The sequence below is a fragment of the Heptranchias perlo genome, chromosome 32, assembly GCF_035084215.1.
Source record: "Heptranchias perlo isolate sHepPer1 chromosome 32, sHepPer1.hap1, whole genome shotgun sequence".
Lineage (NCBI taxonomy): Eukaryota > Metazoa > Chordata > Chondrichthyes > Hexanchiformes > Hexanchidae > Heptranchias > Heptranchias perlo.
In genome coordinates this window covers 2613393-2628324 of record NC_090356.1, presented here as the reverse complement: position 1 = coordinate 2628324, position 14932 = coordinate 2613393, and the positions used below count along the sequence as shown (strand labels likewise).

Genomic DNA, 14932 nt, shown 5'->3' with positions numbered 1-14932 from the left:
AGTTTTTTATTTGTGTGGGCAAATCTCGATAGTGAATTATTTTAACAAAACGGTAAATTTAGGAAGAGGCGGGGATTTATTCCGCACATTTTATTCTGTTAGCACAGACCTCTTAATTTCCGCAATGTGACTTCCCCCCCACCCCCACCAAAAACAAATGCCCAGAGAACCCCATTCATTCGAGCGAGTACGACGTGCGCTGAGATCTAGCCTGTCCCCAATGCAGACTCTCCTTAATTAGCTGAAAACGGGAGCCCCGCACTAAACCACGGCGAGGCTGTAATATGATGAACTCCTTTTGTTAAAGTGTCACCATAAATGTTCCTGATAAGCAAAAGCGAGAAAGATCAAAGGAAATAAGCTTCTCAATTTCCTGACTCGGTCTCGTACTTTTCCTCACCTAGTTTTTTTTCCTTAAACAACAGACCCGACAATCCGTCCTGTTCCTTGCCAACGGGAGTTCAGAGGTCAGCCAAGCACTTGGAAATAATTGCGTATTAATATCCCCCTCAAAAGGCTTATTGTAGGCTTTCCCCCCAGATGACAAATGTCTTTATAAATTCGCATTGAGATGACATCCAATTTTTATTTTTTTGTCACGATCCTACAGCGGAGCCTGAAACCTAATCTGCTCTGGAGTTGTGTCTGAAAGTGTCCCTTTACAAAGCACTCACAATCGGGGCTGGGATATCTGCTCCTATTAAATATTTCTCAAAACACATTATAATCAGCCTCCCCTTCACCCTCATACCCAAAAGAAGTAAGTGCCTGGCGGTTTCTGGTTTGTTTTCTGAGGCAGGTTTAGAAAGTCTGTATGTTTGCCTTCTCTCCATGTTTGTTGTGACTGAACAGGGCCTGTGTTTTGGGTTGGGCGCATGTTAGCGTGTGTGTGTTTGGACTGTTTTCTTTGATAAGACTACAAGGCCAGAAAGCTGCACAATTGCAAGTTTTAAGACTTGCAGGATCCAAGTCTTGTGTTTTTAAAAAAAACCATAAAATCTATTCTTCAAAATTGCTTTGCAAATCCAACCCAATTTCTAAATTTAAATGTGAAACGCGATTTCCTATCGCATCCGCACTGTACAGCGTGTTTTGGGACTACCTGTTGGCGTGTGTTGTGTTAAAGTTACTGCACTGAATCACCCATATTGAACCAACTCAATGCGACGTGAGGTCCCTGCACAGTCTCCAGTCTCAAGCAAACATCCAGCTAGACCCAGTCCCTCAGTCTTGTCCTGTAGATAGTTTGAACCTGGAAAAGGAAATCGACATCTAGACTGCAAAGTTCCCACAAAGTCAGGATGGGTCTGACCTTCGATTCAAACCATTGTGGGACCCCAACTTGGAGGGGGCCTTTGATACAGAGTCACCTCACACACCCGCGCCCTCCATCTGGGATGTTCCCCTCGGTCCTGTCACCTTTCATTAAAAACTCGGTACATCGTGTTGTCTGAAACATCGAGTTGAATCGATTTACCAGGACCGCTGCACTCCCGGTTAAATTTTGGGATGCAAACGATACAATGGCTATAGATTTACGAAATAAATAAACTGTTTAAAATTAGAAATAGTCAACAGCGGAAACAAGCACGATATTATACAGAAGCTTCATTGCCAACTTTGTTTTAGATCCTTTAAATAAACACGCACCACATTTAACACCAAGGGATTCTGGGTAAGGCACAACGATTTTTTTATTGTTCAACTTAAATTCTGAAGTGTGACTCTCCCAATCTGCGATGGATGGAATTTCACCATCGGATTGAAACGCTGGGTCACTTTATTATTATTATTATTTCATAAATTTGAGAGCGGATTTAGGGTTTTGCTCTGTCCCAAAGACCTTTCAGCTTTAAGTCCTGGGTCCTATATGTTCTTTAAAATCCTTTCCATGTAAATTGCAATGAAATATAGAAGGGGTAAGAGGGAAAGCCTTGATGGGAAAGGGGAGGTTAATCCTGGTTTAATGCAGTGAAGCAGCCATAGGACCGAACTGTGCTGATTGTGTTATCTCTCCCCAACATTTGTATCTCGCTCAATTCCTGCAGCCAAATAGCTGGGAGAAAGTGGAGATGTATGGACTGCTGATGCCTCGGGAAAATATGTTATTAATATCTAAATAACGTTGCCATATTTGAGCTAAATCTCTCTCTCTCACTCTTTCCTGGTGTTGGATGAATTCGTTTGAAGTGCAGTCCTATCGCTTTCTCTCATCCTCTTTCTTCGTTATGCCTCCTCACTTCTGACACATGAATCGTAGATAGTTTAACTCATGCAAAATATTAAAAAAACTCAATTTCCGAACTCAGTCTGGTAAATTCTGGTCCCTTTCTTTCTCTCCCTCATCCCTTATTCCTTTCTTTACACTTTTCTATCCTTTTACACTCTCACTTGCAATTATTCTGATTTAAATCATATTATTGCTTTCCAGTTTCTTTGCTGTGATCTCTCTCGCTCTCGGTCTCCCACGATCCAAAAAGGTATAATTCTCTCTTTCGTTTTTCTAAGCCACGGTTCTCTCACTTCTACAGTTTTCTATCATTCCGCCCTCTTCAAATCCTGCCCATTGCCCCAAATCTTTCCCACATTCTCTTTTTCCAGTTCGTTGAACTTGAAACGCTCTCGTTTACTGTCTTAACTTGTTTTCTCTCTCGTCCACTCGTGTGTTTATTTATCTCAACCCCGACTAGTAAAGTATTCCACGCCAGTATTTGCTTTAGTAATTGCTATCTCAGTGCTGTGCCTTATTTGTCTCCGCTTTCTCTGACAAGTGTCATTCGTGTGGCTACTATATCCCTTTCTTTAATTGAATATGCACATTACAATGAGTTGTAGCCCCGGATAGTTTGACATTCCCCGATCTGTTCCCTGGCCTCTATTATTTCAGCTGATCCCCCCCTCACAAACACAGAAATCCTCTCTGCTTTCTGTTTGATTAGATTCACAACTTCCAGGTGACCCTCCGGTCTTCGATTGTCTATTGTAGCCCCCCTCTCTCGTACACAAGCAGGTTGCTGGTAAACTCTCTGCAGTGAGACCCTCCTAACTCGCAAGCCAAATAAAAACCGCCTCCAGGTGTGAAACCCCCCCAAAGACTTTAGTGAGTGTCTCCTTCATTTCATTCATGTCCCTCCTCGTCCAAATTAGATTTGGCATGTCTCTGTACAGAGTCTATAACCTGCATCGCACACACCATATCTCTGCATTGCCAAATGCAACTGGCTTGTCTAAATGTTTACATGATCGCAAATATCAACACCTCCCCACTCCATGACACACGGCTGAACACCAAACACGTTAACAAATCTCCTCACCAAAAACAATCGTCCAGTTTGTTTATAAACTTGATTCTCACCCAAAGTCCCCAGTCGCCAATCTCTGCAACCGCCGTACATTAATTACACTATAGATTGTTCTATCGTTTATTCCCGTGATGCAAATTTCTCTCGTTTAATATTGCATTGGTCTCTACTTTTGGGCATTTTTCGTTGCACAGAGTATTTATATTGTGTTTCTCCAACCTTTACTTGTCACTGAATTTCATTCCCCTGTGTCTGTCGATCTATCTCCCATACCCATTTATAACGATGCACACATCACTTATTGTCATAACATGTTGCAGATGCTCGCAATCGTGGTCTACATTTTCTACTTTCATTGCAAATCGATGCACTGTCCCGTGCAGCTTGCAATAATATCAGAGATATTCCACTGTTTAAAAATCGTCCACGGCTATTTTTTTTCTCGTAATTCCGCACATTTACCGTTTCCTGATTATTTAGAATCTGTCCCCACTCGAGATATTTTTGGAGTCGATTATATCATAAATAAGTAAACGGGATTTTTTACTTTTGGGAGGGGTGTTGAAGGAGGAACCTCCCTCCCCCTTCACACACACACACCCATCGGTAATACCGGCCAGGAGCCCGGTGTCAGTGGGTGAACTTTATCTCAAACGCCCATTCATTGTCACAGAATTACTTTTGATTGTAAACCCTCTCCCTTTTATATATACAGTTTTTAAAAAAAAAATAAGTTCCCTCAACCACACAGTTACCATTTTCAACATTTATTTCCAGCACTGGGTGATTGTTGTCAGCACGAGGCCGGAGGAGCATGTGACAAAATGTTAAATACGTCCTAAAAATAATATATATATTTATAAAAAATCTCGTACTATAAAAGGGAACTGAAATCTGGCGAATTTGTGCCCGGAGCTACACAGAGCGAAGCGTTTAAAGATGAAAGTGCGAGAAATAAAAGGGCTCAATTTAATCTGCCTTAAAACCCTTCAACATAACGTTTGTGCTTAAAAGTCCCCACAGTAGCTGATTGGGGCTAAATACACTTCTAACCATGGCTAGGAGCTATTACACCCCTCGGAAACACAGCCCCTCATTCACACAGCGCCGTTTTCATTACTTTCTATAATAAGCCTTAACATTATTAAATGTCAGCGAGATGAGAGAGAAAGGAACAGACAGACCAGCAAAATCTTTGCTTAAAAAAGAAGAGAAAGGGCATTAGTATCTCGGTCCTGAGTTGCCGCAGTAAAGACACACATTAAGTTAAGATATGTTTTGGTTTCCTGTCGTTCTAGGAAATATAAATAATTATACAAAACAAATCGCTTAAAGAGAAATGGCCATATTTTGGCACTTTCTGCCCAGAGTGTATTTTAGGCAAGTATTAAAGAGTCAGCTTGAAAAAAAGTTGTCTAGAAAGTTCCTCTTTTTAAAAGTTATCTGCAGCAATACCCACAGATGTTGCGATGGGCTGTGCGGGCATTTATAGGCGGGTGTTAAGATTGTTCGGCAAAGTGATAACATCGCGGTTATTGGGCGCCGTGCGGTTTGGTATTTCGAAGGATTCTAAAAAAACAAAATTCTGTTTAGGTCTAAAGATGAATACGAGTGAAAATATTCCACCTCACGAATGGTTTAAATTAGACATCAAAACTCTTTTTTAAAAAGTCACAAAGGTCGTCAGCGCTTTAAACATCCGGTGGTCTTATTAGACTTAATTTAGAAAGTAAAAGAAAAGTTTTGCTGACTGCCACTAAAAGTTTATTTATAAATATAAACACGGTCACGTCACCAAGGCGTCTTAAAGAAACAATTGACTCTTTTCGCTGTCACCCAGCATGGACTCCGGCTTCTCTTTAAAGGCTGATTGTAAAACGGCAGCACGCGGGGCTCTCATTCTCAAATGTTTTACATATTTTTAAATTTTAAGAGTCAGAGCTTTCGGCGAGCGCCACTAGATAGTTATATATAAAAAATAAAACTCAGCAGAAATTTCGCCTTCTCTAAAACTCCGTACCTGAAACTTGAGGGCAAGTTTCAGACGATGAAAAGTTTTCGAAAGTTGAAATGTTAAATCGGCTACTGATTTTTTTTTAACCTATGAAAGATTTGCAAATTAAACTATATTCACCCGGACCAATAATTAGAATATAAACAAATAGTCAGTAAACACTTTTCCGTTTTATCTTGGCTGGAAGGAGATTTATAAAATCTAATCTCTTTCATGCAATGAGAGTCTATAATTGATTAAAACCTCAGTATAATCGCTTACAAAATTATTACCATTTGGAATTTTTTTCCAGACTTTGTTCTGCTGAGATTTAATTTATATATATATATATATTTTAAACGAATCGAAGGCCAGCATCGAGGGTTTAGGAGTGCGCAAGAAACTAGCTTTTTAAAAACTCAGGACAAGAACAACACGAGATCGATAAATTTTAAAAAAATCCTAGAACGGATTAAATAAAACTTAGGAAAATAATTAAAGAATTCACTATATTAGAACTGTTTTAAAAAAACGAACAGAAGTGTATCTCCATTCCTCCTTACGTGATTCCCTCTGCGATGTGCTAAAGGTTTATTTTAAAATTTGATTTAAATGTTTAAACATTTCGTTGAATGCTTGGATTCAGAAGCGCACGGGGCAAACCACACGGAAAATGCTTCCTAAATGAATATTGACTGTTTCTAAATGTTTTTTCAAAAAATCGTTTTGTACCTTCAGTTAGTTATTCTTTCCCAATAATATTACAAACCTCCTAACAGCGGGGAGGGGTTGCATTATTCATGTCAATCCCCTTCTCCATTATTTCCTCCCTCGCTCTTTTGTTCAGATATTTTTCCCCCCTCTCGCAGGTTTTTTGAATGAGAATGTCCGACTCTGCCCGCCTCAGAACAGGCTGCTGTCTTTCTTTCTCTCTCACTCTCTCTCTCTTTTCGCCACTGTTCGCTTTTGTATTTCAGCTTTTAAAACATTTTCAATGGACTCGATGCTCTTTGTACTCAAGTTCATCTCCAAGTCTGGAAATGAGTGCGTCCTCGAGAAACCCCTTTGTCAAACCCAGTAGAAATGTTTCAACATCTCGTTTGACAGTTTTTTGTCCTCTTTTTTAAAGAAAGTGTTTATTTGAATATTCCCGAGTGGCCCCCGAGGAATTAAAAGAATAAGCGAGGGTTTTTTTTTTCAAAGTTTGACCACGAATAATCTCCAGTTGGTACAAAAGTCACAGCGGCAGAGCTTCACCCCGGCCGCATTTAAAGAATAAACCGATTGATGCAACTTTTCGGGACTTTGCATGTAACACGTCAGATACTATAAGGGGAAGGAGCGGAGTCAGGACCATATGTGAGGGACGCCATTTACTCTACCAGAGACTATCTCTAATTCAACCAAACCAGCCGCATGCATGAAACCAGAGGCAAATATTTGAACTTAATTTACATAAAATTCATACCGCAGCACTTATTCCTGATTTCCCCAAGAAACAACAGCATTACTAAATAAAGACAAGTTAAGAACTTTTCTGATCTACATTTTCGGGCCATTTCCTTTCACATTGATCCCCTGAACGCTCCAATTTATTTCCTAACGAAGTGATGGTGCTTGTGTCCCCCCCTCCTCTTGTCTGTCCCTTGATCATCAGAACACAGTAAATGTCCCATCTCCTCGCCTTTCATCCGCCGGCCGCCCCGCTCTCCCCCCTAATTGTTATTGATTGGCAAAGCAGGCAACTGTCAGGCGCGGTTTCAAGGGACCGTTTAAGAAACCTGGAGAACGATCTGTCCACAACACAAATTAATTTAAGCACCAACAATTCTTCGTATCAAACTCCGGGGTGAATAATTGATAGCCGCAGCTTTTACCAAAGGGGACGCCAACAATTTTCGACTTCCTGTATCTAAGCGTTTTATACATGGGTATGAGTTTCCCCCCTTCTTGGACAGAATGTTCACACAAATCTACAGAAACACTTCCTGAACCCAGCCACAGACTTGTTAATATAACAAAATAACTCGCTATTTCTTTCACCTTACTACATATTATTTATATATATATCTCAAAACATTGTATAGAGAATATGTATATACATGCATTCTATGGAATATATATATATTCTATAATATATAAGATAACAAACACGGGGCTGTGTGTGCATTTCTTTCTAAATTCAGAATCCATGTCTGATTCCATTATGAGCAGGCCGCGACACCGTCTCAATCCAAACCGAAGTTAAATACCGAGGCCCGAGTACAGAGCATAGGAATGCAGACAGACGGGGATCAGGTGCAGGTGATTGTACTTTTATAAAGCGTTCTGAATAGCCCCGCCACCCTCTACATAAAAAAAAATCGAAGATTCAAGATGCAAAATTAAGTTATATTTTTCATTTAAAAAAAAAAGTTCCCAATTTTGTTAAACAAAAAATGAGGCGAATTCCGGACCTCAGCAGAGAATTCCCCCTTTCCCAGCTCCCACCCACCCCCAGAAATCGACGAACTCAACTAAATCCCAGCGGGAAAAACAAGCGTCAATGTTACCTTTCTCCCCGAGGATTCCATCAATACTATGTTTAGTCTTTCTGCCCCCATCTTCCTCTTTCTTCTCCATTTCTTCGTCATCATCTCTCTTTCCAAACTTGGCTCTTAACACCCGACTGATGGAACTCACTTTCAAAAGAAAAAATAAATAAAAGAATTATAAAAAAAAGGGAAACTTGGAAAATCGGTAGTTTGGGCGGATTTGTTTAAATGCCATTCTTTACATCACAAACCGTAAACAAATCCACCCAAACCTAAGCCGATTCTTTAAATCTCTCCTGGCCACTTTAGGCAAGAATTTAATAATTTCGGATTAAAAAGTTCTTATGTAATTTGATAACATTTAAAATAAATCATTGTCGCTTTCTTAAAATTAGCTGTTGATAAATTCGATCCTTCTCACTAATAATGACCTTGACGGTTGTTATTGGGATTTCTTTTAACCAAAAAGTTAAATTTGAAAAGTTTGTGCCAGTTAATGGTAAAACTCCGGGTCTCTGGGAGAGTGTTGGATCTGTCCCATAGCTGCAGCTTCCCCCCGCCCGCCATTCCCAAACCCCCTAAACCTGTCAATTTCATTGATTGGAAAAGCAACCGATTGCCGGCGCTTCCGTCCCAGGGGAGGGGGTGGGTGGGTGGGGGGAATAGGTGAACCGACTGCTGAGGCCCAACCGGAAGAAAGAAAAATGATCACGAAGAAATGCTGCAAAAAACGAAAATGGTCAACAGACAAACCTCAGAATAATTCCCGCCCCGAGGAACCGGATTCTAAAACAGGACACGAAAATGAGAGATGAAATGTACCGGAATCGAGCTGTAATAGACGGTGATTAAATGGTTAGGGATTGTTTTAGAGATGCATCAAATTGTGTGTGTGTGTTTTTCTGAACGGGTGTCAGTTTTGAAGAAGTTTAAGTGAGAATTGTAGCAAGCCCAGTGAGGCACAGAGAAAGAGGTTTGAACAACTGTAGTTTGTGTGGCGGCTGGGTTCGGCCATCACTCCCGGTCTCTCTCTCTCTAACGGGGATGGTTGAGATCAGTAATGGAAGTTGTGTGTTTCTTTCTGACAGGTACTCGATGTACAGGCTGTGGAAGCGAGAAGTTCCCCCTCACCTGAAGGTACAGTGCTCCTATCACAGATCCCGTCTTTCAGCAGTTTGTCTCTGATCTCCCAACTAAACATCCCCGGATTTTCTCTCTTGTATTCCTCGATTTTTTTCTCCACGTCAGGCGTTGCTACCTGCTTTAGAGGGGAACACACAGACACAGACACAGAGAGACACACACAGACACAAACACAGACAGGCACAGAGAGACACACACAGACAGATACAGACAGAAACACAGACAGGCACACACAGACACAGAGACACACAGACACAGACAGGCACACAGACACAGACAGACAGAAACACAGACAGGCACACACAGACACAGACACACAGAAACAGACAGGTACAGACACAGAGAGACAAAAATAAACTTTTAATTTAATTGACGTGAAATCGCAAAGTGACTCAAATCAGAACATTTCAATCCATTATTTATAAATCAGTGAAATTACTTTAAACACCCACATTTGTTTGAATTGCAATAATTACATTTATTTATTGTATCTTGTCTCATTGTGGGTAAGGACAGTGTGAGAGGACAATTCAAAGCTGCGAATTTTTCTTCCTCTTAAATACGAGTTTCTTTAAATTGTATATAAAGCATTTTATTGATTGGGGTGTGGTCCCGGGCCAGTGATGGTGCTGATTTCTGTCCTATCGTGAATTCACGTTTTAACTAAAACTCAGCGTCGAATTCCAGTTCATTCGCTGTGCTCTCACCGCTGTTACTTCCCTGTTTGATTTTGAATGACTCTTTCTGTAACAGTCTGTGCCTCTGTAGGGGACTGAAGATTCTGTTACTGCCAGTGTCTCAAAACACTACCCGGCCGGGACACCCACTGGTTTGAATTAATAGTTTTACCGTGTTTACCGATTTAATGGAATATTCGCCGCTTAGAAAAAAGCCACAACAATCATTTCAAGGAAAGTTTTTTTCCGGGAGTTTTATATTAAATTCGCTGCGGGTTTAATGGGAAATAACCAAAATTTACCAGCGAGCAGGGGATGCAGGCAATGACTTACAGAGATGGGGCTCTCCACCGGAGAGAGTGCACGCGATGGGTTTGGGCCTTTTGGGAGGGTTATTTCTGTGTTGTGATTAAAAGAATAAATGCAATTTCTTTTTATTATTGTTCATACCTTTTCTACTTGTGGAACCTAGAAAGAGAGCATGGCTCGGCGCCCTTCACTGTAAATCTCCAATAAATGTTTGGCTCTGGGGCTGGGAGGGGTGAGGGTGTCTGTCTGTCTGTCTGTGACAATTTAAAGTGAAACTTCGGGAGGCCAGCATTAATTGTACTTGTGCCGATGGAGGAGAATGCTGTAAAGATTTTGATGATTTTTCTAAGCAGTCTCTCAGAATTGCGCACTCCCCCTCCTTCAAATCTATCCTGTATTTATTACTTGCTCCCTATGTGTCATCATTCCGACCCGTCAGAGGGTCGACTCGGCCCCGCCATTTCCTCCACTCACCCTCGGCTTGCTGCCTCCGATGGCCCCCGGCCGGATAGAGCCAGTCTCTTGATAGCGGCACAAGATTTTGGAAACGCAGCCGTGAGAGACTCGCAACTGCCTGGAAATAACACAGGGTCGGATCCCGTGATGAGCCATTTCCACGATTTTGTGTCGAATATGGTTGGGTAAAGGTCGGCCGTTAATAAACACTCCGCCCAGCTGATTAACTCTCCCTTGACCCAGAGGCGTGGACACTGTTGTGAGAGAGAGAGGGAAAGAAAGAAAGAGAGAGAAAAAGAGAGATATAGTAAAACATGTCATCAGTGGCACCATAACATCCAGTGAGCACACGGGATCTGTAACTGATCTGTCAAAAAAAAACAACCGCAGCATCAAAACAGCAAACTCAGGTTTAAAAGTGTCCAATTGTGATGTGCAGCTGAACCCACGTCTCCATCGCGTTTATTTTCACACTGTTACTTTAATTAGGAGATCTCCTTTCCTCTGAAGACTCCTGGAATCTCTATCTGCCCCAAGATTGTGATAATCGTTGAACGGATGAATGCAGCTTTTCAAACAGGTGTGTTACTGGCCAGATTCCAAACTCAGCAACACCAAGTTAAGGAACTGCTCGTTTCTAATGATTGTTTAAGAAGTGTAATATTAATTTAATAAACGCTTGACATTTAACCCATTTCCTATTAAATATTAGATTAAAAGGCCGAGTTAAACTCCGGTGAAGATTAACACAGTTTTGGCCAAACAGCCGAGAAATTGAATAGGACTAATGTATTTAAACCTTGAACTTTTTAAACAGGACTGCGGATGCCGGGCTATGCAAGGTTTAGAAACCTTTCTATGGAATTAAAAATAATTCTAATTTAATAAATTCGCTCATTACAAATCGGCGCGACCTCTCCATTGAAATGTGTTATTTTCTAGTTAACGGTTGGGCTCAGGTAACGAAATTAGCTTCAATAAGTTCGTTTTCCAAGAAAGGTTTGCTTACTAAATGGAGTGTGTTAGTTGTATTTAATGGATAAAAGGCGAGACGGAATAAAAATACACAGAAGCCGACCGGGAGCGAGAACGCCGCTTCACCAAGCAGGTTGGAGCGCTTTCTTTCTTAATCTGAATCAGGCATTGCTAATTTAAAGTAATGATGACCAACACATGCGGTTATCTGGGACACGACTCATTTGTCCAAAACATCTCCAAGTGGCCCATTTCTGCACTCAATAGACATTAGAAATTGTAGTACTTTCCTCATTCATTATTCTCAGGCATGTTGTGCAAATATTGGTGTAATCCCTTTATCCCTCTCCTGACTATTTCTTCACTTCAATGTGCTGAATGATACACTTCACTAAATCCACCGAGCTTGTGTGTTTTTCATCATTCGTGGCTTGTGGCGGTTTGCGAATTTCTCCTTAATCACGAATCGAGAGCAACAACTAAAATAAATCCCATCCCCAAACCCTACAGAAACATCAGTCTGTGCGAGACTGCACGTGCTCGGAAACCTTAGAACATAAATAAAATTAGCAATAAATACCCAGTGCCAATTAATTCCAGATACATTAACGCCTTATGTTAAACAGGTGCATCAGAACAGAACACACTCCAGGGAAAATAAACCAACTTTTATCCAACACTGTTAAGGAAATGTTATATTTATTTTAAATCATTTAACTATACTTTTATTTACAATACCAATCCATGTTTTTTCACTTTATCTAGATTTGTTTGTACTTTTATATTTTAATGTATTTAATTAAATTGAGAGACGCGTTCATCAGCCCAGACATACCTTCTAATGGGAAGCCGGTCCTGCCGTAGTTCTGGCCTGGGCTTGGACGCATCATCCGCGGTACTGTCCCGGTTAGAGACGTCATTCTAGAATCGGTATCGAGACGAATGGTAATAAATGGTAACAGGGGGGCGCAAAAGGAGAGATTTACAAAAAACAAATAATGAGCGAATGACAAAGTCCTGCAGGCAGGGTGAATGGAGCAGCTCTCGGCTCCTGGTGATCTGATGCTTGTCAGGTCTGTATCCGCGGCAGCTGCCTCCTCCTGCCAGGCTGGGCGGCTCGTTCTGTGGACTTCCTGAAAAGAAAGTTTCTTAGGAAAGTGGGATGAGGAGTTAGAAGGCTGAAGGGAGATTTGGGGGGGCGGGGGGGAGCAGACGTAAAGGGAATCCTTTACTGTCCTGATGTAGAAATCCCCCCCAATAGACTTTCCTTGTTGCCTGTTAATTCCCCCCCCTCCTCCTCCTGAGTTTTTTAAATGCTCCTTTGTGGGGAGTGTTTAAACTGATAAAAGTCTGCAGGAAGCTGGGAGTTGCTGAAGCGCCCAAGTTCGGCGCAGTGTAGAGGAGAGGAGTTTAAACTCTGATAGGCTCAGGCTTTTTCTTTTATTCATGAGGAGGGAGCGAATTCTTTGACAAGCGAATGCGCCAATGGCGAGGAGAGAGTCCGGGCTCTGATCAGAGTCTGTACATTCACTCTTTCGCTGCCTCGCTTTGAACCAAACAGATGTTTTATTAAAACAAAATTTAAATAAAATAAAAAAGAAACCAGCCACCAGTGAAAAAAAAATCCGTGATGAAAGGTATTTTAATAAATAGAAACATCTCTCTGCCTCTTCATCAATGGGAATCAAAGCCAGAAACTGGATCATTAACCAAACTTCAGTCTGAGAGATGGGATATTTCAGACTCACCCCAATATCTAATAGGCTTTATTCTAAAACCTCCCGCACCCAACTGGACAAACACCGAGCAAAAATCAAAACGCCTTCCCCCCCCCCCCCCAGCCCCGGACTGACCTGCTGTTTCTGAACACCTTTCTCTGATTTTGTATACACACACTGGTATTAATGGACCGTGATGCCTATTTAGAAATGTTAGTTAAAATGAATTCGTTTTAATGCTGTAGATTCAGCGACTGAAATTGACCGAGTGTCAGTATCCCTCAGGCTCCGAGGGGTTAGACAGAACTTTTACACCGTGGAACTACATTTGAAGATGTAATGTAAAAGTGTATGTGTTGATGGTAACAATAAGGGAATCTGTTTTATACCAGGATCTGTTAGAATCACCTCTCCCCCTATCTCCCTTGTACATGTCACCCGAAGCTGTCCTGTCCTGGATCGCATCATTTTATTCTTATAGCAACTTTTTTTTCCGAATAGATTTCAAATTTGATCAGACGGCAGGAGTATTTACATCTGAGCATCTCCATACTTTTAATTCCTGTTGCTAACATCACTTAACCCGCACCGGGGGAAACATGAACAAGGAAAGGCTTTTGCATTCTATTTAAATAGGTCGTTTATTTTGAGGGGACGGGATGTGCTGTGTCTTTTCCCCGAACCATTTAGAGCGCAAATATGTTTGGAAAAGGTGGTTGTTTTCAAGGCTCCAATCTTTTTGATAGATTTGAAAAAGATCCCCCTGTTTCTGAGAAAGCTTTGACGGCATTTCGTTCCCAAAGGCAAAAAACTACAGAACGACAACAACCTGCTTCACACACACCCACCCATACACACACACACAGACACACACCCCCACCCACCCATACACACACCCACAGACACCACCCATACACACACACAGACACAGAGACACACACACACACCACCCACCCATACACACCCACACAGACACCCCACACACCCATACACACACACACAGACACCACCCACCCATCCACACACACACCCCACCCACCCATACACACACACAGACACACACCCCACTCACCCATACACACACAGACACACACACACACCCCACCCACCCATACACACACACAGACACACACCCCACTCACCCATACACACACAGACACACACACACACCCCACCCACCCATACACACACACAGACACACACCCCACTCACCCATACACACACACAGACACCACCCACCCATCCACACACACACCCCACTCACCCATACACACACAGACACACACACACACCCCACCCACCCATACACACACACAGACACACCACACACACACAGACACACCACACACACACAGACACACACACAAACCACACACACAGACACACACACCCCACCCACCCATACACACACACACCCCACCCACCCATACACACACACACACAGACACACCACCCACCCATACACACACCCACACACCCCCCACCCATACACACACACAGACACACACACATACCCCACCCACCCATACACACACAAACACAGACACACACACACTCATACACACATACTCACACAGATACACACACCACCCACCCGTACACACACAGAGACACACACATACAGACAGACACACTCATATATACACAGACATATACACACGTACAAACACACACTCACAGAACAGAATCTTCTTGTGAGAATCACCAAAAATGACTCACGAAAGTTTCTGATTTAATTTCCTCCTCACTGGCTGATCTCCCCGAGCATGTTAATTGTTCTAATGTAATACAACACTGATCACTGGTGCCAGGAACCAATCGATGA

The 14932-nt window shown here is 41.9% G+C and overlaps 1 protein-coding gene across 2 annotated transcripts in view; it reads right to left on the bottom strand.

Moving 5' to 3' along the window:
- The window catches only part of LOC137300922 (paired box protein Pax-7), a 132855-nt gene extending 120248 nt beyond the window's left edge, over positions 1-12607 (bottom strand). The window contains exons 1-4 of one of the 2 annotated variants that reach the window (XM_067970194.1): positions 12225-12607; positions 10433-10668; positions 8931-9090; positions 7848-7976 (exon numbers count right to left, since the gene is read on the bottom strand). In XM_067970194.1, the coding sequence (XP_067826295.1) occupies positions 7848-7976; positions 8931-9090; positions 10433-10668; positions 12225-12309 (610 nt within the window). In that variant the 5' untranslated portion in view covers positions 12310-12607. The remainder of the gene's footprint in view (positions 1-7847; positions 7977-8930; positions 9091-10432; positions 10669-12224) is intronic. The other variant, XM_067970195.1, reaches the window with a different exon arrangement.
- Between the last annotated feature and the right edge of the window lie 2325 nt (positions 12608-14932).